This window comes from Cebus imitator, unplaced genomic scaffold (genome assembly GCF_001604975.1).
Source record: "Cebus imitator isolate Cc_AM_T3 unplaced genomic scaffold, Cebus_imitator-1.0 Scaffold39, whole genome shotgun sequence".
NCBI classification, from domain to species: Eukaryota; Metazoa; Chordata; class Mammalia; order Primates; family Cebidae; genus Cebus; species Cebus imitator.
In genome coordinates this window covers 7,324,711-7,345,926 of record NW_016107354.1, presented here as the reverse complement: position 1 = coordinate 7,345,926, position 21,216 = coordinate 7,324,711, and the positions used below count along the sequence as shown (strand labels likewise).

At 51.8% G+C, this 21,216-nt stretch overlaps 1 protein-coding gene across 8 annotated transcripts in view; it reads left to right on the top strand.

The window, feature by feature from the left end:
- Positions 1–21,216, top strand: part of USH1C (USH1 protein network component harmonin) — a 46,463-nt gene that overhangs the window by 22,886 nt on the left and 2,361 nt on the right. For 2 of the 8 annotated variants that reach the window (XM_017525813.1, XM_017525821.2), the window contains exons 15-25: positions 1,345–1,394; positions 5,546–5,698; positions 7,001–7,117; positions 7,683–8,165; positions 11,583–11,702; positions 12,834–12,884; positions 15,558–15,599; positions 15,989–16,042; positions 16,377–16,476; positions 19,230–19,339; positions 20,688–20,743. In XM_017525813.1, coding sequence (XP_017381302.1) covers positions 1,345–1,394; positions 5,546–5,698; positions 7,001–7,117; positions 7,683–8,165; positions 11,583–11,702; positions 12,834–12,884; positions 15,558–15,599; positions 15,989–16,042; positions 16,377–16,476; positions 19,230–19,339; positions 20,688–20,743 — 1,336 coding nt within the window. Of the gene's footprint in view, positions 1–152; positions 227–1,344; positions 1,395–5,545; positions 5,699–7,000; positions 7,118–7,682; positions 8,166–11,582; positions 11,703–12,833; positions 12,885–15,557; positions 15,600–15,988; positions 16,043–16,376; positions 16,477–19,229; positions 19,340–20,687; positions 20,744–21,216 lie in introns of all 8 variants that reach the window. The other 6 variants (XM_037737525.1, XM_017525812.2, XM_017525814.2 and 3 more) reach the window with 5 other exon arrangements.

The following is a 21,216-nucleotide window of genomic DNA, read 5'->3' as shown; positions in this document are numbered from 1 at the left end:
TGTACTCCTGAACTCTGTCCCCTGCCCCTCACCTCACAGCTTCCCTGGAGGAAGCTGATCATAGGTCCCCACACTCCTGAGAAGCTTCTCTGGCCTCTTGGTCTCCCAAGTCCCTCTTGGTTCACCAGCTTCCTCCTCTTTTTCCCTGGTAGATGATCAGGGAGTGGAGCCTGAGCTCGAGCCCACAGACGACCCTGACCGAGGCACGGAGGAGCAGGGAGAGCAGGTTTGCGCCCCCGCTTTGCTCCCTAGCCTGGCTGCTCTGCTTGCCCTGCCCACCTCCTCCTGACCGCAGTACAGACACCCAGATTCAGGGGACGGGCATGTATGGGGACCGCTGGAGTCTACAAAGCTCCTTGAGGCCCTGGCTTGGCCCAAGCAACGTACATAAAGCCTAGAGGACAGGACTTAGTGATCAGGCTAGCAGATCAGCTGTTGCACACAGGTACCACTGAACTGCAGGCTCAAATATTTAGATACTGCCCAAATTCCCACTCTGCTGCTCTGGCCTCTCCCCCAGGACCCCCTAGACCATGCCCAGATCCAGCAACTAAGGAGGTAGTCTCTGATCCATCAGGAGGCTTTCAGCATCGTGTTCCAGCATTCAGGCTGGCCGGGGGTGGGTAATTCAGCCATCACTCTTGGCCCCAGGGAGCTTCGGATTGGGGATATTACTCTGTGGAGCTGTGGCCTGGGGCAGGAAGGGGGCTGGTGCACTGGTTATCTGGCCTGGATGAGGATGTGTTTTCTGGGAGCACATCTCCTGCCCACTCCTGCTGGAGCCGTCCATCCCAGAGCTGCCCCAGCCACTGCCTTCTCTTTCGGTGTTGAAAGCAGAGGACTTGGCCTGAGCTATGAGACAAGCCAGTTTTGTTCTGTTGAACAACAGTCCTAGGCAGACACCCAGGCTCTCTTTTATCTCGAGCCATTTCTTGGATGGAGGGACCAGACATGGGTTAGAAAAGGCCTTGTTCTCTTTCAACAAGGCTTTGTATGTGAAGACTGTGATTTGGAAAAGCGTGTCCTTCCACAGGGGTTTTCTCTTTGATGTTCTGGCCCTGACTTCTGAAGCCAGTGTTTTGGGGAGAGGCATTTGAGAGTGACCCAGGGCCTGGGAACCAGGGCTTTTCTCAGGTGCTCTTGGGCCTGTTCTGCAACCCAGGTGAGGCCAGGTGAGCAGACAGTTGGACAGAGGGTGCAGTTTTGCTGTCAGATCTGCTAATGCTGTTCATCTCACAAAGCCATGCATTCCTTGGGAACCCAGCTCCCATCTGCTGCCTATGGACGGTCTGGCTGAACTGAGCTGAGCTGTGTCTCATCATTTTGTTCTCTGTGTTCTTATAGCTTTTGGGTGGTTTTACCGTTACGATGGCAAATTCCCAACCATCCGGAAGGTAGGACAGGGCTGGGTGCTGTGCTGGTGTGCTGCTGAGTTTGCTGTGGATTTTGGCTTTTCCCAAACATTGCTTGTCCTGTCAACACTAAATGGTGTGCCTTGGCCTGTTCACTCGGAAGGCTAACCCCATCTGCGTCTCTGTGTCAGGCTGACATCAAATGGCTGCGTGCCGTTGCAAAGGCAATACTGGAGGAGGTATTCATGGCGTGAGACCTGCCCAAGTACCATCTGGCACTGTGTGCATCAGCACCGGCCCTGATGGGCACAGGGAAGGGGCAGGAAGCTTCTCCTGTGTTTCTCTGACAAGTAGAATAGATGCCAAGGCCAGAAGCCTGGGGTCAGACAGAGTGAATTACCGGGGTGGGTGTACATAGTGCATGTTATGAGACCGGCTATGCCAGACGCAGCCTGGCTGGTGAGGTGGGGATTTGCTGCCTCAAGTCGGGACAGAGGCCTACACCAAGCACAGCCCTCTCCTAGGAATCTCTCTGCATGTGCCCAGGATAATGCATTTTCCAATCTCTAGGACCTTTAATTTTCTCTCTAAATCCTATTACAATATCTCCAGGCCTTGTAAAACTCTCCTGTCCTTGTCTTTCTAAATCACATTGACATTTGATTGTGAAAACACTGCTGTTAATATCTGTAATTGGATATTCGAGATGACTTGGTATTTGGAAGTCAGGCATCAGCATAAATCTGGGTGAGCTAAACTGGATGTTATCACTTGACCAGCACTTGCTGGCAAGATGTCAGTTCTCCAGAAACCAGAGCACTGGCAGCTGAGTGACCTTGATGATATGTAACTTCTCCCTGCCTGTAAAATGGGAATATTAATGGTGCCAGGAAAATCTACCCCGTTCCTCCAGCACATTGCTATTAAAATAACTGATAGTAATATTTTTCCTGACAGAGGTAAGTGCCTTTATCTAGGAACATAGATCGTGATTTGTACAGCGTTGAATAAACTTGCAACAGAGTTCCTCAGGGAATTCCTTCCCATATTGCCATGGCCTCAGAAACGCCTTGGTCTCATAAAACTGTCTGTTTCATTTGACAGGCTGACTTTGGTGGCTTAGGATGCCTCTCTGGGTTTGATTTCTAATTCTTCCCTATATTCTGCCTCTACTAGAACTCCGCTAGAGAGGACAAACACACACGCACAATCACACACACACAAAACCACACATAGGATTTTACATGAAAAAAATAATAAAGGAGGGAGGCAGATATGTCAAATCTTTTTCAGGTACTGATAACATGTAAATGTAAAAGAACTAGAGTCTTCCACACATACCACCTCCCATCAGAAATCACGTCCTTGCAAGCGCTGTTGATGGTGAGAGCAGGCTTTCCCCCATCCCTTAGTCTACTTACTCCAGAAACAGCTGGCATTTTGGTGTTCATGTTTACTTTCAAAAAAGAGAAAAATTGCTTCTGGGTAGGATCAATAGCACAATCAACCCATCTGTCTCCCCTCTCAGTCTGGACCGAAAGGAATATTGTAACTGACAGGCCATGGATGTAACTGACAGCTGAAAGGACAGCAGAACCCTGCCCCTCATGCTGGCTCTGAAAACCCATCATCATTTTTTCTAGAGCCATGAGAGACTCTTTGTCTCCCAGCAGCTGGAACACCAAGTCCCCAGGAAATACAAGTGGGCATCCATGACCATTATCATCAGTGCATAAATTTCTTTTATTTAAAAATATAAAGATTCAGCTCATGCCTGTAATACCAGCACTTTGGGAGGCCAAGACAGGTGGATCACCTGACATTGGGAGTTCATGACCAACCTGGCCAACATAGTGAAACCCTGTCTCTATTAAAAATTCAAAAATTTAGCCCAGCATGGAGGCACATGCCTGTAATCCCAGCTACTTGGGTGGCTGAGGCAGGAGAATCACTTGAACCCAGAAGGCAGAGGCTGCAGCGAGCCAAGATCACATCACTGCACTCCAGCCTGGGTGACAGAGCAAGACCCTGTCTCAGGAAAATAAAAATAATAATATAAAGATTCAGTGTCTTCTATTTCCGCCGTGGCAGTAAATCCCTCTGAGGCTCAAGGTTTCCAGGCTTTTGGCCCCATAAAATTTATGCCAGGGCCTGAAGCATTCATGATTCTGACTAAGCCCTTTCACCAGAATTGCTTGAGTCACTCATATAGACCAGCCCTACTTGCGGGAGCCCACAGTCTGACAGGGGAGGCAGATTCACACACAGCTAGGTAACCTGTGTGGGGCTAGTCTGAGATCAGTGGGAAATGCCACCGGGCAGCTTGCCCTCTGCATCTGTACAGATGTGACTTTCTTGGGCATGAGACAGAAACTGTCTACTGCCCTACCCAGAAGCCCTGATTCTATAATCCTAGCACTAGCAGTTTTTTGTAAAGCAACAGAATGGTCATTTCTCTCATAGTGGTCCTGGGGGAGGCCAGGCTCTTACTCTAGCAAGCTGCCATTAGGCAGTGTCTCTGGCTCCTCTTGGGAAATTGCTGTCTGAATCTCTACCACAATGGCAGGGATTCATCTATCAACTGAGCCAGGAGTCTAGTGAGTGAGGTAGGCAATGAAGCAAGCAGGGCTCTGAAGCAGGGAGAACCATTTTCTCAAGGGGCTCATACACTGCTCTGGAGGTGGGTCCCAGAGGCAACCATTTCCAGAGCACATGAGCAGTGCACAGAGGTGTATGTCTTTAGGAGAGGAGCTAGGAGGAGTCCCTCAGAGGTCCATAATGTCCTACCAAGTCCCACCAGCTGTGGATGAAAGTTGTGTGTCCATTGTTAGGGAGCTCAATTCCTCATTCCTGGCCTTGGATGCTGAGTTGATTTAGGAAATTTGAGAGCAGATCCCTGGAAGGCTTGTTTGGGGTGGAGATGAGCTCAGTGAACAGGGGGTTTCCTCCTTACCCCAGAAATTGCCCAGGGTGTGGGCTGTCTCTGCTGCCCCTCTCCTGAGGGCTTGCTCTGTCCTCCACACTGTGTATGATGGGGGCTGACACTCCCTCCCTCCTGCAGTGTTTCCCTTGCCCCCAGCTCATAGGGGCACTGCAGAAAAACTGGGACCTCAAAGACTCAGGTCCAAATCCTGGGACCATCGCTTATGAGATGTCCCATATTGAACAAGGGACTTTACTTCTCTGAGCCTCGGCTCCTTCATCAAAGAATGAAGATAAACCTACATAGGAGATTATTGATGTAAATCCCTTGGCCCATAGGCAGTTCATAAATGATCATTCTCTTCCTGCCTTAGCCCCTGGCTTCCCTGCAACCCCATGAGGGAAGCGGCCAGGAATGCAGGGTCGGTAGGTCTAGTTCCTACAGGAAAAATAAGGAGTCTGTTTGCCTTTCATGTCCCTCCCCAAATCCTCTAGAACCTGATGGTGGGTGTAAAGCACTTAGGCCATCCTCTCCATCCCCTGCCTCCCAGTCCTGCAGTTTCCAGCTAGTCCTCAGTAGAGGGGCCCAGTTCAGAGGAAACTGCAGGTCTAGATTCACCAGGATGAAATGGTCTAGAGCTTAAGCACCAGGGAAAAATCTGATATCCCTGGCTCTGAGCCCCCAGGTCTGTGTGTGGCTTAGGACAGGACCTCTACGGTTGGGGCTTGCCAGCTCTCCCAGATTTTCTCTGGAGGCTCCCAGGATGCATCTCTGAATCTGAGCATGAGGTGATGTATAGGAGGCATGTGCCAGATACGGGGAAATCAACACAATGCCCTTTATTTATACAGTACTTATTTATTTTTTATTTATACAGAACTTTTACAAAGTTCTTTCATAGATGTCATTTCGTTGGCACTGGGTGACAAGCCTGTGGAGGAGGTATTTTTACCATTTGGGAGATGAGGCAAATCAGGCAAAGAGAGGTTAAGGAACTTAGCCAAGGCCACACAGCGAGTTAGCAAACTAATAAGCCAGTCTTTCTGGCTGATAAAGAGAATGTATCTCCCACTCTGCAGTGGGTAGCAGTAGCCTTCCTGTCCTAAACCTGAGGTCTGATCTCCAGTGCGGTGAGGCAGAGCTGGGGGAGGGGCTCATCGTGGGACAGTTGTGCTATCTGAGGACTGGATGCCTGTGTGCTGTGCTGTGCTGTGCTAGTGTCGATACTCCTTGCAATCCTCATCATACAAACAATGCCACATCTACTCAGAAAGGAAAAGATAAGAAGAAAGCCAAGTATGACAGCCTGCAGGACTTGAGAAAGAATAAGAAGGAACTGGAGTTTGAGCAAAAGCTTTACAAAGAGAAAGAGGAAATGCTGGAGAAGGAAAAGCAGCTAAAGATCAACCGGCTGGCCCAGGAGGTACGTGTCCTGCCTGCAGGCCAGGCGAGCATCCCTGGGACACAATGTGACTGTTCCCCACGTGCTCCCAGAGAACCAGCTGGAGTTGTTCTCCCCAAATGATGTACAAGGGTGGAGTGAGCCCCTCCTCGCTCTCCAGCCTGGAGAGAGAGAGATCATGCCACCTGCCCAGGGCCAGCTGAGGTTAGCTCCTGGCTTACAGCATGTTTGGAATTGCGACTAGCCTCCTTTCTCGGGGGTGTGTCTGAGGCTAACCTCTCTGACCAGATGTTAGGTCTCAGGTTAGCCCATGATACACCTGGCTTAGAGGTGTGAGTCTGTCCCCTTCCCTCTCCATCTTAGGTATGGCTCTGAGGCTACTCAGAGTATGGTCTGAGTCTTCTGCCTTGATTGTAACTTTGAAATTAGGCTTCCACTGACCTGTTTACAGGTCCGAATCACTCTGGCCTCCCTTTCCAGGTTATTCTAAGACCAGATCCCCCCACCCCCCACAACTTAGCTTGGCTCAGGAAGTATGGGTCTGAAACTAATCCCTTTATGCAGGTGGTAGGTCTGAGGCTATCTACCCATTAATCAGGCTATGAGTCTAAGGCTGCTCCCATCAACATAGGGAATGTCTGTGGCTAGACCTTATCAACCTAGGAATATATCTGAGGCTGTTTCCCTGAAGGCACGTCCAAAGCAACCGTACACCATGAATAATTTCTATGCTAGGTGAGATGGGTAACCTTAATTCCCTAGCTGTAGGAGGTATCATTGTTTCTGCTTCTCTTTAGTGCATACATGAATCAGAATGCCAATTTGATTAGATTATAAAACCAGAGAAGTCCTGGAAAATGTGAAATGCATTAGGTCTGACATTATGAACAAATTAGCTACATAATTAAAAATAAGATTGAACTCATGCTTCTCAGGGCAAGGCACAATGGAGCAGGGAAAAAAAGAGTCAAGTTCAACTCTTGGAATGTGCTGGGGGAGGCTACAAAAAGACCATTCTTGGAAAATCGTAAGAGCCTCAGGGTTCATGGGGATCTGAGATTCAGCTGATCCCTCACAATACATAAGCGCCTTCTCTGATTTTGCCAACAAGTTCTTCTTGGTGAACTTGACACCCCGCCACAGTCTTCTCCCTTGTTGCTGCCTCCTTGAGGGCCAGTTGGAACACGCCCAGGTCTCTTTCTAGATAGTTGCTGCACCTCACAGTACTCTGGAGTTTTTGAAGGAGTGCTTTCATGCTATTTCTGTCCATGTTATTCAATGTGCCCTTTGTCCTCTCCTCTCTGCGCCGATCCTGGGTCCCAGGTGTCTGAGACAGAGCGGGAAGACCTTGAAGAATCGGAAAAGATTCAATATTGGGTGGAGAGGCTCTGTCAGACACGCCTTGAGCAGATTTCCTCTGCTGATAATGAGATTTCAGAGGTAACAGAGCCCTTCTTTCCACACAGACCCTCCTGTTGCCTTCAGAATGACCCACTGTGGGGACAGTGGGAGATGAGATGGCCACTAGCAAGTATCACCAGCCTCACAGGTGCCCGTCCACTGTCCAGGCCCACCCCTTCCAGCCCCCTCCCCTCTTGGGGAGGAGGGATATGTCTGTATTTCTGGATGTATTTCCAGAGTGATCACGAAGTCCCAGCTCATCTGAGATGGTCCCAGTTAGGGATGGTGTCCTGGCATTATGGCTAAGTGTGCCCCTTACACTCTCTAGGGCATTCCAATTTAGAGGATGAACTATGTGAACACCTTACCACCTACAGATGGCATAACCCGGGGGCTCTCCTGCATTTGAGCACTCCCTACCAGCAGCCTAGTATGCGCTCAGCTGGGCATCCAGGTGGCAGAGGAATAGCACCCCATCATTCTGGTTTAAGGGTGGTGGGTCTCTAGTAGCAAGAGAAACAGATTAGAAGAGCATAGCTCTCAATGTGAACTGGAGCACTAATCAGAGTGACAGTTACAGAACCTCCTTGTAACCCCCCCCCAGATGACCACAGGGCCCCCACCTCCTCCTCCTTCTGTTTCTCCCCTGGCCCCACCGTTGAGACGCTTTGCAGGCGGACTGCACCTGCACACCACTGACCTGGACGACATCCCTTTGGACATGTTCTACTATCCCCCCAAGGCTCCCTCTGCTTTGCCGGTGATGCCCCACCCTCCATCCTCCAACCCACCCCACAAGGTCCCGGCACCCCCTGTCCTCCCCTCATCTGGCCATGTGAGCACTTCATCCTCCCCCTGGGTGCAGCACACTCCACCCCCCATTCCCATCCCTCCCCCACCATCCGTTCCCACCCAAGACCTCACTCCCACCCGCCCACTGCCCTCGGCGCTGGAAGAAGCACTGGGCAACCATCCCTTCCGCACTGGGGACACAGGCAGTCCAGCGGAGGACTGGGAGGGCAAGAACCACAGTGGGAAGCCCACCAACTCCCCTGTCCCTGAACACAGCTTCCCACCCACCCCAAAGGTACTGCCCCTGTTCTGCATGCTATGTTTGGAAGTAGGAAGAATGGGGAGAACTGCTGTTTCCCATGTCTTCCACTGCTCCCGAGAGTGGGGACAGAAAGAAACATCTTCTCACCCCATTTTCCAGGAATGCCCCCTCCGTGTGCATGTGTGGACATCCTGCATGTATATGATTCCTACAGATTTTGAAGTGCTATACTGTATGTGAATGGCCTGGGACCTTTGGGGTAAGCAACAGTGTATCCCTTTAATATTCATTGCTCTCTGGTAGCTTTTCTTTGCTAGCATAGGCTGATAACTTTCAATGTAGTTCTTGCACGGCTACGTTAATGAATAGCGAGCGCCCTGTCACATCCAGTCGTTTCCACTTACTATCCCAGAAAGCTTTGAATATGGGAAATGACTCCCAATTTAACAGGAAAAAAGGGAGGGGAGGAGGAAGCAGGAGAGAAGTACTAGGCTCTGTAAATGAAGTGATAACACTGTACTGTCAAATGCAGTATTAGGACATTCCAGTGCCATTTTCTATGCTACTGGCCAACTGCACTGGCTTGAAGTGTAATACCCAGAAATTTCTGGCCAATTTTCAGCTATAGAAAAAATGAAGATGGGAGAGTTCCTAGAAATCTCCAAATTTACTACTAAAAGAATAGGAATGTTTTTCTTGGATGTTGGGAAGATAAAGAGTCTCTCTGAAAAAAACATATTTCTTGTTAATCATTCATAATCCAAAGACTTTTGAAATATGCAATCTCTGAGGAAGACACTGAGCTTGGATCCCATGAAGGGAAAAACAAAATATTATTCTGCTCCCGTAGCCATAAGGTCAGGCTTGAGTCAGTGCAAAAGCAGCTCATGTCAGCTGAGGGTAGCAGGGGCTGCTGAGGGAGGGCATAGTCAATAATATCACCTGACCAGTGGTTTTTATTAACCTGCCCTGCATGGATTTCAGTTCCTTAATGGAGAGAAGGACAATATCTCAGAGCACTCAGGAGAGCTTAGGAGAAGAAAGGTGTTAGTGAAGACAGTGCCAGATGCCAGCAAGGCTGCAGCTTCCAGCAGGAAACTCTCAGAGGGACCCTTTCTGGAGCTCTGGCTGGGGTCGTGAGCCCTGCAGCTTTGATAGGAAGATATCTGCCTATTCCAGGGACGTCTTCCCCCAGAGCCCAGCCAGGATCTGGTTTCTATGGCTGAGTTAGCTTTGCACAACATTCTTCTCTGTACGTTGCCTCCATCAAGATGAGCAGTAGCTTTTCCTCAACAAATCTGAGTCCACATTGATTGAGTACCTGCCTGGGGACTCTCTTCATGAAAGGGAAAGGGGAACAGTGCTGAAGAGGATGCAAAGGAGAATGACATGCCTGTGCTTTCCAGGACTTCGCCATGTGACAGATGAGCTGCTGCCCAGGCAGGCTTCTGCTATAAAATATGGATAGGCCATGCAGTGTGGGAGGGATTCATTCTAACCGAAGGCTGAAGACAGCTCTGTGGAGTAGAGGGCTTTCGAGCTGAGCCTCGAGGGATGGCAATACATGGAGGATGGCAGCAAGGGCATTGCAAGTGCAGGGAACATAAAGACGGAAAGTTGGAGCCACAGGGAGTCGGACTGCCTGGGTTTGAATCCCGGCTCTGCTACTTACTAGCTGGGTGACTTTGAACACATGCTGTTTCATCTATCTGAGCCTGGGCACCCCTGTCCAAAAATAAGAATGCTAATGGCAGCTACCTATTCGAATCAGATGAGTTAATACATGAACACATTCCAAGTTAAGATGGCAAGGGTGGCAGGCACATCATGGGTGTTCAGTAGACATTAACTATGGTTTTGACAGTTCAGAGTACAAGAAGATTTGGGTGAAGCTGCAAATCTGGGATCTTAGCAATATCCATTAATCTCAGCAAAACTTTCATTCAGGGTCAAGATTCAACACAGAGTCCAGCTTTCTCTGATTCTTCACGGCATTGCCAAGTTCCCACTGTTAGTTCCTGATCAGAGCCCGGGGAAGGTTAAAAGCCCCCCCAAGCAACACAAGGAGCCCCTGAAGAACTGGACCCAAAATGTCTTTAGTGACGTCGAAGCCAGGGTTGTCCCAGCCTCAAAGGCCAGGGGGCTGTTTTTTGGTTGGCTTCTTCTGGCCCACCTCACCCTTGTACCACCTACCCTGCCCAAAATCCTCCTCCCTGCTGCCCCTGGCAAGCTGTCATCAGTGCTGCAGCAGGACGTGTGGGTGACCACACGTCCACACAGTCAGCCCAGCCACCAACAGGCCCCAAGTCATGGAAACAAACACCTGTGTTGGCTTGAGACTTGTGCCTGCCACACCAGCATCTGCTATCGAGTGGTTTTCAGGGCCAAATCTATCCACAGGCACTGTCCCATGTGCTTACTGTACTATTTAGTCATTCATTTATTCATTCAGCACATGCTTATTGAGCACCTACTATATGCCAGGGCACTATGCAGTGCACTGGGAATCCCTGCTACATAGACAGCTGCAGTCTCCCTGCTCAAGACAGTCTGGTGGGGAACAAAGAAAAGTAAGCAGGCAACTGCCACACCACCAGGGTGGACACAGAGGAAGCACAGGTGCTGTAATAAAGAAGAGGGGTGGAGGAGAGCAAAATCTCAAGGGAGGCTTCCTGAAGGCACTGATGCCCAAGCTAAGACCTGGAGGGTAATGCGGAAGGAGAGAGCACATGCAATGGCCTCAAGTCAAGAAATCCTGGCATTTTGGAGGCTAAAGTTAGGCAATGCGAGGAGGGTGGCAAGGAGTAAGAGATGAGGCTGAAAAGGAAGGTAGAGAAGCTCGTGAAAGACCTGGGGGTCAAGCCAATGAGCTCAGTAGTCAATAGAGACTCTTGGGAGGGTTTGGGGCAGGGTTGTGAACGGATTAGATACATCCTGCCCAAGATGTTCAAGGGGGTTAGAGCCGAGCAGACAGGTTGCATCAGTTCCCCTGGATGCCACCCTTACTGGCCTTCACCCCATGGCCTCCAGAGACTATGTGCCCCCACCCACCAGGAATGACGGATGCTTCAGGAACTGGAACTGTGGCAGAAGAGACAGCCCTTAAAGACAGGGGACACTGGATAGCACCCATGGCCACTGAGAGAGGGGTTTGAAAGTGTGTCTCCTGAGTGACACTGGCTGCTGGCACCCGCAAGCCAGGCTCTAACTCAAGCACCTGATTTCTTAGAACCACTCAGTAGTTTCTGTGGTCTCAGCCCACACTGTGGCCAATGGACTTCTCATCCTTCTGCTGAAGATCACACCCCCAGGACCTCCAGCAGGTTGCATGGACCAGGCTGGCTCAGCATGTGCATGGGTGTAGATTTGCATGTATGTAGAAGTAGCATGACTGGCCTCGGCCACCCCACCATGACCTCACCTGGGTCCCTGTTAAACTAAACCCTGTAGACATTTTGCCCAAGCCCACAGCCTCCACGAGGCCCTGGCGTGTCCACCATCTCCAAACCTGTCATGGTCCACCAGGAACCCAATTTCATCTACAGGCCAGCTGTGAAATCTGAAGTTCTGGTAAGCCCCTTGGGCCCCCTCTGGGTCATCTCTAGAGGAGCAGACGAGGACTACCCACCCTGGGTTCTGCTTTCTCTGGAGGGCAAGTGAGGTGGGACAAAAATGCAGATCACAGATACCATCTCGTAACCTTCTTATTGGCCAAGAGTTGAGGCCACATGGGTGTAAGCGGATGTTGACATGACCAGTGGAATTTCTGTTCCCTACTTGACTGAACAGCCTGGAGCTCTGTCTAAAAGTAATAATAAACGATAAGACCTGTAAAGAGCCTCCCATGTGTAGACATTTTGCACGGCCTCAATGAATCTTCACAGCAGTACTGTGAGATGGTTCCTGGGGGCATCCTGTTTAACATTCAAGGAAAGGGAGGTTTAGAGAGGTTACCAGAGGGGCACCAGGTGCCCCAGGCAGAGCCTGGACTTCATACTCACCCTCACGCCTTTCAGACTCCAAAGCCCACACTCTTACCCTCATTGCCATCTTGCCAAAACCTACAGAGATTCCAGGTGCCCTGGCCCCGGCCCTAAGCCCTGTTGTGGCCTGGCATGAAACACCCTCAGATGGGGCACTGGCCAGAGAAAGTCCAATCCCTTCCTCCAACTCACTTCTCACCTCTCACCAGGACTAGGAGTCTGAGGTGAGGTTCTGGGGAAGTGGAAGGGTCTGCTGGCCTCAGTTACTGACTGCTAAGTGAGCTGGGATTCATGTGCACCTCCCAGAGGTGCTGAACACTGACTGGCCTCCCATGCACAAGGAGAAGAGTCATGTCAGAATTTTAACTTCTCTTTCAAGGAAACTCTATCAAATGTCAGGGCAGGACAGCTGAGATATTTATTTTGGGCCTTAGCTGTCCCATCAGCTCCCCAGAGAGCAAAGTTTTCGCTCCTGGGATAGCCTGCCGATGCATTCATGTCATGTTCTCTGGCTAATGTCAAGAGGTGGTGTTTGCTTGACAACAACTGGGTAGCATCTTTGGGTGTTGAGTAGGCCCTTAATGTAAGCCAGACTGTCTGCTCAGGGAGGGACATTAGCAGGGCAGCCCTAGGCTGGCAGGCCTGAGGCCTGGCACCAGAGGGCAGCCAAGACCTATTGGTAATATCCAGTGTGGAACTTTTTTCCCCCCCCCGGCAGCCACAGGAGATGTTGAAGAGGATGGTGGTTTATCAGACAGCATTCAGACAAGTAAAATGATACTCACTGTGTGTCTGGGGGTCTCCCCACCATCCCCTGTCCCTCCCATTCTGTGCCACTTCTTTCTCTCTGGGAGTACCTGGTCAGGTCCGCGGCGGCCCCATCTGCCACAAAGCCTCAGGCCAGAACTGTGTCATCCATTGTCTGTGCAAGGGTTGGGGAGGATTTCATATCAGATGGGGACCCAGGGCTTGTTAGACCCTGGGCATGAGCTGAGAAGCCAGCCGGATCCCTGGGCACTTACCTTGTCTGCTGCTGTTTGTCTAGAGAGGAGCAGGGCAGAGGGAACCCTCAGAGGTCAAGATGGGCCCTCACTCCAGCCCTAGGAGAGAGGGAAGGTGCTGCCTTAGGTGTCTCCCTGTACCTTCCCCTATTCTCCTCTGGGCAGATCACAGCTTCACTGACCCTGAACCAGCATCTGACACTGATGCTGCTGACACTGTCTGACTCTGAACCAGCGTCAGGGAGGAGGTGGTGACTGAGGTCCTCCATGTGCCTAGGGTACTCCTGTGCACAGGGACGTGGAAGTCCTTGCTGGTCCTCTGAGTGGCACCAGGCAGGCAGCCATCTACCCCCCTGTCTCCTGGGGTACCTCCACAGAGCCAGCCATTCGGTTGTCTGTTTCATCACCAATGAAAGAAACCCCAGGACAGAGGGAGATCTTGCAGCCAACCCGGGCTTCTCCAGCCTCCTCACTGATAACACCATCAGGCCACAGGCTGATTTGACCACAGGCAGGGAGCAAAGGGGCAACATTAATTGTGAAGTGAGACATAGGTGTCTGCAAAAGAGACTGCTCCCAGCCCAGGGATTTGTCAATCTAATCTTTCCAACAACTCTGGGTGGTAATGCTGTTATCATACCTATTTTATCTGTGAGAAGCCGAAGCAGAGAGATTTGAAAATGTGCCAACATTGGCACAGCTAGTGTCAGTCCCTGGATTTGAATCTGGGAGGTTGGTCTCTGCAGCCTATGCTCTTACACACTGTGCCTTCTTGCCTCTAAAGTACTGTTGCCACAAAAGAAGCCTTCCAGGACCTGGTGCTTTTGGGGACAAATAGCCCTTACAGGGAGAGAAGTAGGGAAGCGCAGAGTTTAGGCTCCAGGCTTGGAGGCAAACCCTTGCTCCCCTGCCCACTGACTGGGTGACCTTGGGCATGAATATCACCTCTCTGGGCCTTGGTTTCTTCCTCTGTTGGATGAGGGTCTGGGCTGCCTCTTTAAGGGCTGACCAGTTGCAGTGGCTTATGAGTCTCTGATTTAAATGCACACAAAATACAAGTACCTGCCATGTGGCCCATCCCTGAGAGCTTCTTCTTAGGATCATGGAGAAAGGAGGCCAGAGCCAGCCTTCCAGGGGAAACAGCTGAGGCAGGCAGGGCCCTCAAAGTCAGAGCATCGACTCCACATCCTGCCCAATGACCCTCTTGCCTGTGCATTCCATGCGCCCCCTCCTCTGTCTGCTGCCCACACACTGACCTGGATGTAGCCTCCGAGCTGAGCCAGGCTCGTGGTCTCTTGGGGTTAAGCCTAGGTGATGGAGGCAAGTGAGAAGGGATGCCAGGCAGATGACTGGGGATCTATTTGCTGATACTTGGTGCTCATCTTGTGCCCAGAACTTGGTTTTTGCATTCTGAAGATTGGGGTGTCTGTGACCTCCCCACCACACAGACCATGGGCCTCAGGGGTCACTTGGTGTGGTCTAGAGACCTGCATGCTGAGGGTGGCTCCACTCAGTCTGGCGAGGCCTGCCACGGGGCTCTCCTCTGCTCCACCTTCCATGGGGACCAGCCATGGCTCTGCTACCCTCACACTTAGCAACCTGGCGCCTCAGCCTGGTGATGCCCCTGGCTCCCACTCACTGCGTGTGACTCCCGAGGAAGGCCACGTGTTCGGGCACTGCCTCACTGCATGTTCAGGTGCTACCTCACTGTCTTCTTTCTGCATCTTGGAGTCATTGTCCCCACAGCATCCGCTATCAAGCCAAGTCCCCTGAACTGTGTGTCCTCCCCTCTCCCCTGGCTAAAGGGCCAACCTGGGCTCCCCAGAACCTGGGGAGGCCTCTTACCTTCTAGGTGAGCATTACATGAGGGCACTGCCAGGCCCCAGGCCAGCACAGCTTCATCACCACCTGCTTTCCTCTTGTGCCTGTGGCCTCCCTCCATCATCTTGTGGCTCATTTCCAGGAATAGCCTTCTCTTGAGCTGGATGGGCCCCTCCTGGGAGTCAGAGCACTGGGTGGAGATGCCCTGAGCTTCATCCCCACAGGACCTGGGCCTGCTCCAGTGGAGACTTGGAAGAGATGAGGTGGGACCTGAAGGGCTTGAGGCTGGGGCTGACACTTTCAGCAAGGCAGACACTCCCTCTCCAGACCATCTAGACATCACTGGTGCCCCTGCAGCCCCTGACGCTTATTGCCACTAAAGCAGGGCAGAGCCGGGGTCCTCTAAAGCCTTCCTCAGCCTCCTGCTTGTCCCTGAGCCAGGGTGCCCTGGCTGCTGGGGCTGCCGGCCTCCTGTCTGAATCCCCCACCCTGGCCACGCCTGCTCCCACCCTGCCCCCCACTTCTGACCCTTGGATTCTGACCATTCACCCTCCTCCTCCCCGACCCTGACCCTCAAGGGCTTTTGCTCTGTTGCCCTAAAACCCTCCCTTTGCTTCCAGGATTTCCGGAAATATGAGGAAGGCTTCAACCCCTACTCCATGGTAAGAGATGACTCTTCTCTCCTGGGGGAGTAACCCCAGGAACAGGGCAGCATAGGGGTTAGAGCTTTTGATAGTAGTGCATTCTAGGCCCTGGGGTCCTGGGATGAGGTGGGGCACAGAAGAACCCCAGTGATGCCCCAGCTCCTCTTCCCACAAAGGGCATTCCAGTGTCAACTGTATGGTGCATATGCACATATGTGTCCATTGTCCCCATTGGGCCTGGGACCCCCAGTTGAAGACCAGTGGGGGGTAGGACTGGGCACGGTCTCCTTGCTTACATGCTCTATGGGGCCCAGTGTCCCATAGGTGCCTGGATTCCCCTTCCACCCCTACCCCCAGCGCCATCCTTCAGACCAGCTCAAAGCATCCCACTGTCTTTTTCCCTCTAGTTCACCCCAGAGCAGATCATGGGGAAGGACGTCCGGCTCCTGCGCATTAAGAAGGTACCTGGGCACGTGGAGGCCAGTGGGCTGCCATCCCTCTCTGCACCTGCCCCTCCCGCCTTGGTTCCCTGCTTCTACTGTCAAGGTCACTCCCAGGTGTCCTCTCAGGTCCCCACTGTCCTCCCCTCTCCCCATGAAGATGCCTCTCTGTTACAGGGCTGCATATTACCCAGGCCCCACTTGGCATCCAGGCCCTGTTTTCTCCTGATGGCACTGCCAGTGGCCCCATGGCTTCTCCTGCTCTTACTGTGGCTTTTTCAAGAGACTCCTTCATGCCCAGGGTCCACAGGCTGCTGTCGGCTTGGCTCCCTAAGGCCTGTTTTCCTCTAACCAGGAGGGATCCTTAGACCTGGCTCTGGAAGGCGGTGTGGACTCCCCCATTGGGAAGGTGGTCGTTTCTGCTGTGTACGAGGGGGGAGCTGCCGAGCGGCATGGTGAGTGAGAAACAGCCACACCCAGCTTTGGGGATGATACAGAGGTTGGGCGGGGCCCTCCGGGAAAGCAAACAGGTGACCACTTGGAGTGGGCTGTTGGTTGCTGGAGAACGCCCTCCCACTCAGATCCATCCATCCAGTCATCTGTCCAATCCCTGGGGGATGGGATGGTGCTGGGACCTGTGAGTACACAGCCAAGCCAGATTCCACCCTACCCTCAGGGGCTTCCCAGCCAGGGATGGAGACGGGCTCAGAATTGCCAGATACTGAAAGTCAGAGCATGGTCTCCTAAGTGCTGATGGGGAACTCAGAGTGGAGGGAAGCTGTGGGAACCCAGAGGGGCCCTTAACCTACCAAGGGGAAAAGGGAGGCCAGGATCACTCCTCAGAAGGGTGAGCCTTGAGCTGAGCCTTAGTCAACAGCAGCCTCATGAAGCGGAGAAAGGGCTTTTGAGAAAGAGGAGAAGCTTGGAAGCCTCCAAAACCTTTCCTGTCCTTTCAGTTATGGCAAGAGCCAAACGTTTGCCCAGAACTAGCCATGTGCCAGATGCCATTCATCTGGCTCACAGCCCTGTGTCTGAGCATTTCATGGATATGAACTCACTTAATCCTCACAACCCTGAAAGCAGGTTCTGTTATTCTCATTTTACAGCTGAGGAACCTGAGGCTCAGAGAGGTTAAAGTATTTGTTCAAGGACTCAGCCAGGAGAAGGTGGAGGCAGGACTTGAATCTGGGCAGTTTGGTTATTTTGCTTTACTGCCAGCACAAGTGCCACCTCTGCCTGAGGTCTTCCACAGCCTTGTCCCCTCCCAGAGGGCCAGAGGCCTCCATACCCTGTGTCTGTCTTCTCATTTTGCATTGCTCTTTTTCCCCTTATCAAAAAAAACACCCTTTGCTGATGCGTGAAACCTTTGCAGACCGCAGGCACAATCTCTTGCTTCAAACAATCATCTCCTTCAGCTGTCGGACAGTGTCTGAACCCCTACCATTGGTGATTGCTTCTTCCATGTCAGGGAAGCTCCTGAGTCCTTTGTGGGGATATAGGTGCCCTTGGTGGAGGAGCCCTAGGCCTCTTACTTTCCCAGGCCAGAGTTAGGGATCCCATAAGCAGATTTTTTCCAGGCAGTTCTAGGCTGGAGCCAGGCTGTACCACAAGCTGGAGGTGGTAAGAGGTAAGGGGCAGGAAACAGAGTAGGGAAAGGCCCTCTGGGGCTGGCAGCCAGGCTTCTGTAGGTTACTAAGGTGAGGTATGGGCACTGGGAGCCCTGGGTACAAGTCGAACTCTGCACCCATGTCCTTGGTGACTTCACACTCTAAGCTTTCATTTCAGCCCTAGAAGGGGGCCTGCCAAGCTGGGCAGCTGCCCCAGCCCATCAGTGCCCACCCAGGCCCCATCCTCCTCTTCTATCTTCATTTCTGTATCACCTGGTGACATTTCTGTGACACCTGTCTGCTGTGTCTAGCAGAGAGAGGGGACCGGGATGGAAGGGCGACTCTCCTGGGTCCTTCCCACTTACAAAGCCCCAACCCAACCACTGTCTTATTGCCCCTGAGACTCTGTCTTGGATTTGTACAAAATGAAAAGGTGAAAGTCACCTATCCCCGTCTGCACTGCGCCGAGGCAACTGATTTCTATGGTTTGATCCTCCACTCTTTGAACATAATCAGCTGCAGATGAAGCTTCCCTAGGAGCATGTGTGTTTTAAGCCGCCATGGCCGCCACTGTCAGTATCATACACCACGTTCCTGTGGGCCTTCCTGCCCACAAGGCTTCTGGGTGATTTATTTTCAATGTCACCTGGAGAGTGTTCTGTGGACATTAGGACTGGGAGAAATTCCTTAAAAAGGGGCTCTGATGTCGAAGAGGTGTGGGAAACCACACATAATCTGTCTACATCTTGGAGAGCCGCAGTGCTTGTTAGCATATTCAAGACTGACAGATCCTGCAGTGAGTAGCTCTGTTCAGCTTATAACTCAGCTTTCCCCAAAACTATTAGTTCCCAGGCAGTTCTTCCAGGAGCACTTTTTTTACAGCATTCGTTTATTCAACAAATACCTACTAGGGTCCTATTTTGTGCCAGGCATTATGTGAAGTCCTGGGGACATTATGGCGAACCAAAAAGACAATCCCTGCCCACGTGGAGCTGGCAGTGTGGTGGGAGAGACCATCAATAAACAAATAAACAAACAGGTTAATGATTACAAATTGTGGAAAATGCCAAGTAAGAAAAGCCCGGGACGCTGGGAGAGAACAGGCAAGATCTACATTTGATTGCGCAGGGGTCAGAGAATCCTCCTCTGACATTTCATCTGAGACCTAGGAGAAGAGAAAGCGAGGTGGGGAACAGTGACATGAAGGCTCTGAGGTAGGAGAGAGCATGGCAGCTCAGGGACCGGAACATACCAGCACAGCTGGGCAACAGGGAGAGCCGGCTAGCAGAACTGACTCAGGCCTCATACTGTGCTGGAAATGCAGGACCGTCTCCCTCTGTAGTAACAGAGGCTCATCGTCAATGATGTCCCTGTTCTCCTGAGCTAGGGTGAGGGTGTGGATGGGATGGGTATGAAATGCCCTTTGACTAATCACTCACCAGGTGGCTAGTTTCCCCTCATGCTTTCTGAGTCCACATGAGCTTTCAGAACCCAGTGACGGGTCTCTTCTGCGGTCCGGCAATGACCCCCTTTGCCAACCCCTGGGGCCAGGCACATGTCACATATAGCCCAGTTGGCTCATCAGCCTCATCTTCCTGCAGGTGGCATTGTGAAAGGGGACGAGATCATGGCAATCAACGGCAAGATTGCGACAGACTACACCCTGGCTGAGGCTGAGGCTGCCCTGCAGAAGGCCTGGAATCAGGGCGGGGTAAGAATAAGTCACCTCCCTCCTTTCCTCCCTCACCTGCCTGCCTCAAACCCTGGCCTCTGCAGCCAGCCTTCACATTCGGATGCCTCATCCCAGGGCGGGCATCTGGGGTCCAGGCAACTCTTTGGTGACACCACATACTCCATCCAGCCAGTGGTTTAAATCTGACAAAGTGGGATTCAGAAAAATAAATGTCAATTCCTGACCTTAGATCTAAAAAGCCAGTGGCTCACACAGACCCCCAAAGCCAGAGCATGGCAGCTCATCCAAGAAAAAGACTTAAGGCCTTTTCTGAGTGCACACTGAGCAAGAATCAAGAGAATGCTGGGGGCTACCAGAAAGCATTAACAAAAGCAAAGAACCCAGGATGAAGGAGGGGCTGGTGGGAATCCACTCTACACTTGTTAGACACCCACCTGGGGCAGGGCTGCCACATAAAGTTGCCCAGGCTATGCACCGCACAATCTGAGGGGGTGCCCTTTTATAGACTGTAGTGTGAATGGTGCCTGCTCATGTTGTGCAATGCACAACCTGTGCAACTGTATACAGGCAGCCAAGCCTGAGGTACTAAGTTCAGTGCCGAGGAAGCTGACCAGATGGGCCTGGGACCCACATGAAGGGATGTGGAGAAGAGAAGACTCACGGGTAACATGATGACTATCTTTGATTATCTGAAGGGCTGCATTAGGGCAGAGGGAGCCGAATGTTCACTGTGATTCTTGAGGGAAGACCTGGATTAGATGGAGGGAAGTCCTGGGGGAAGAGAGAGAGATTTCAACTCAATATTAGGAACTAGCACATGGTAGAGGGGCCCAGTGATATTTCAGATACTTTTCAGGGGATACACCCAAGCCAAGGCGGGAGAATGAAGGGCAAGTCAGGGATGGCAGTGAAGGGGATTCAGGTGTTCAGATCCAAAAGCTGGGCCAGAAGTCCCCCACTTGGCTGTGCATCAGAAAGTGCGTTGAAATTACCCAGAAAGGTTGTTAAAAGTACTATTTACCAGGACCCACCCCTGACTTCTAGGGGCCAAGTCCATGAGTCTACACTTTTAAGAAGTTCTGCCAAGTGACTCTGAGGTTGCTGCCTGTCCCCAGTCCATAGATCGACATTTGGGAACTTAGTGTCATTCGAAGGCCTTGCAACCCTGGCCTCTGTGGTCCTGAAGCCTCAGAGACTAGAAACGTCCTCAGACAATGGAAGCCCACAGTGAGGCCCATGTGGGCCCCTGGGAAGAAGGTGCAAGCTGGCTGATCTGGGCCATGGTGCCCAGAAATGGGGATGGAGTGCCGAGGCAGACACATCATCCAATAAGTGTGCCCCAGAGTCACACACCTTCTCCCCACAGGACTGGATCGACCTTGTGGTTGCTGTCTGTCCCCCCAAGGAGTACGACGATGAGCTGTAAGTGTGTGCAGTCACCTAGCCTGGGAGCGCATCTTCCTTCTCCAGAATCTCAGCCACCTTTCTCCAGCCCACCCCAGCCTTCTCCCGCCTGAAGGAACGGCCCAAGCATGCAGCTTCTCCTAGCCAGAGCTCCTAGAAAACTCCTGGACTAGCGCTAAGATTGTCCTGAAGCAGTGTCCAAGCTGCCTCCCGGGAGGGCTTGTCCAAATTCTTCTCTACTGTGGGGAACTGAGGCTCGAGGTCTTAGACTGAATAAGCCGTGACATTGGGACAAAGACTCAGGATTGTTAATTTGCCACTCAGAACTTTATCCCATGCCCATGATTAGACAATTAGAAGATGTCTGTGTCCACTCTTTGCTCTCTGCAAGGTCTTCCTGGTGGATCACTGCATTCACTCTGCTGTGTTTCTAGGCAGCCAGGGCCACAGGCTTTTCTCCCCACCCTGTGGGATCTTCAGGGAGCTTTGGC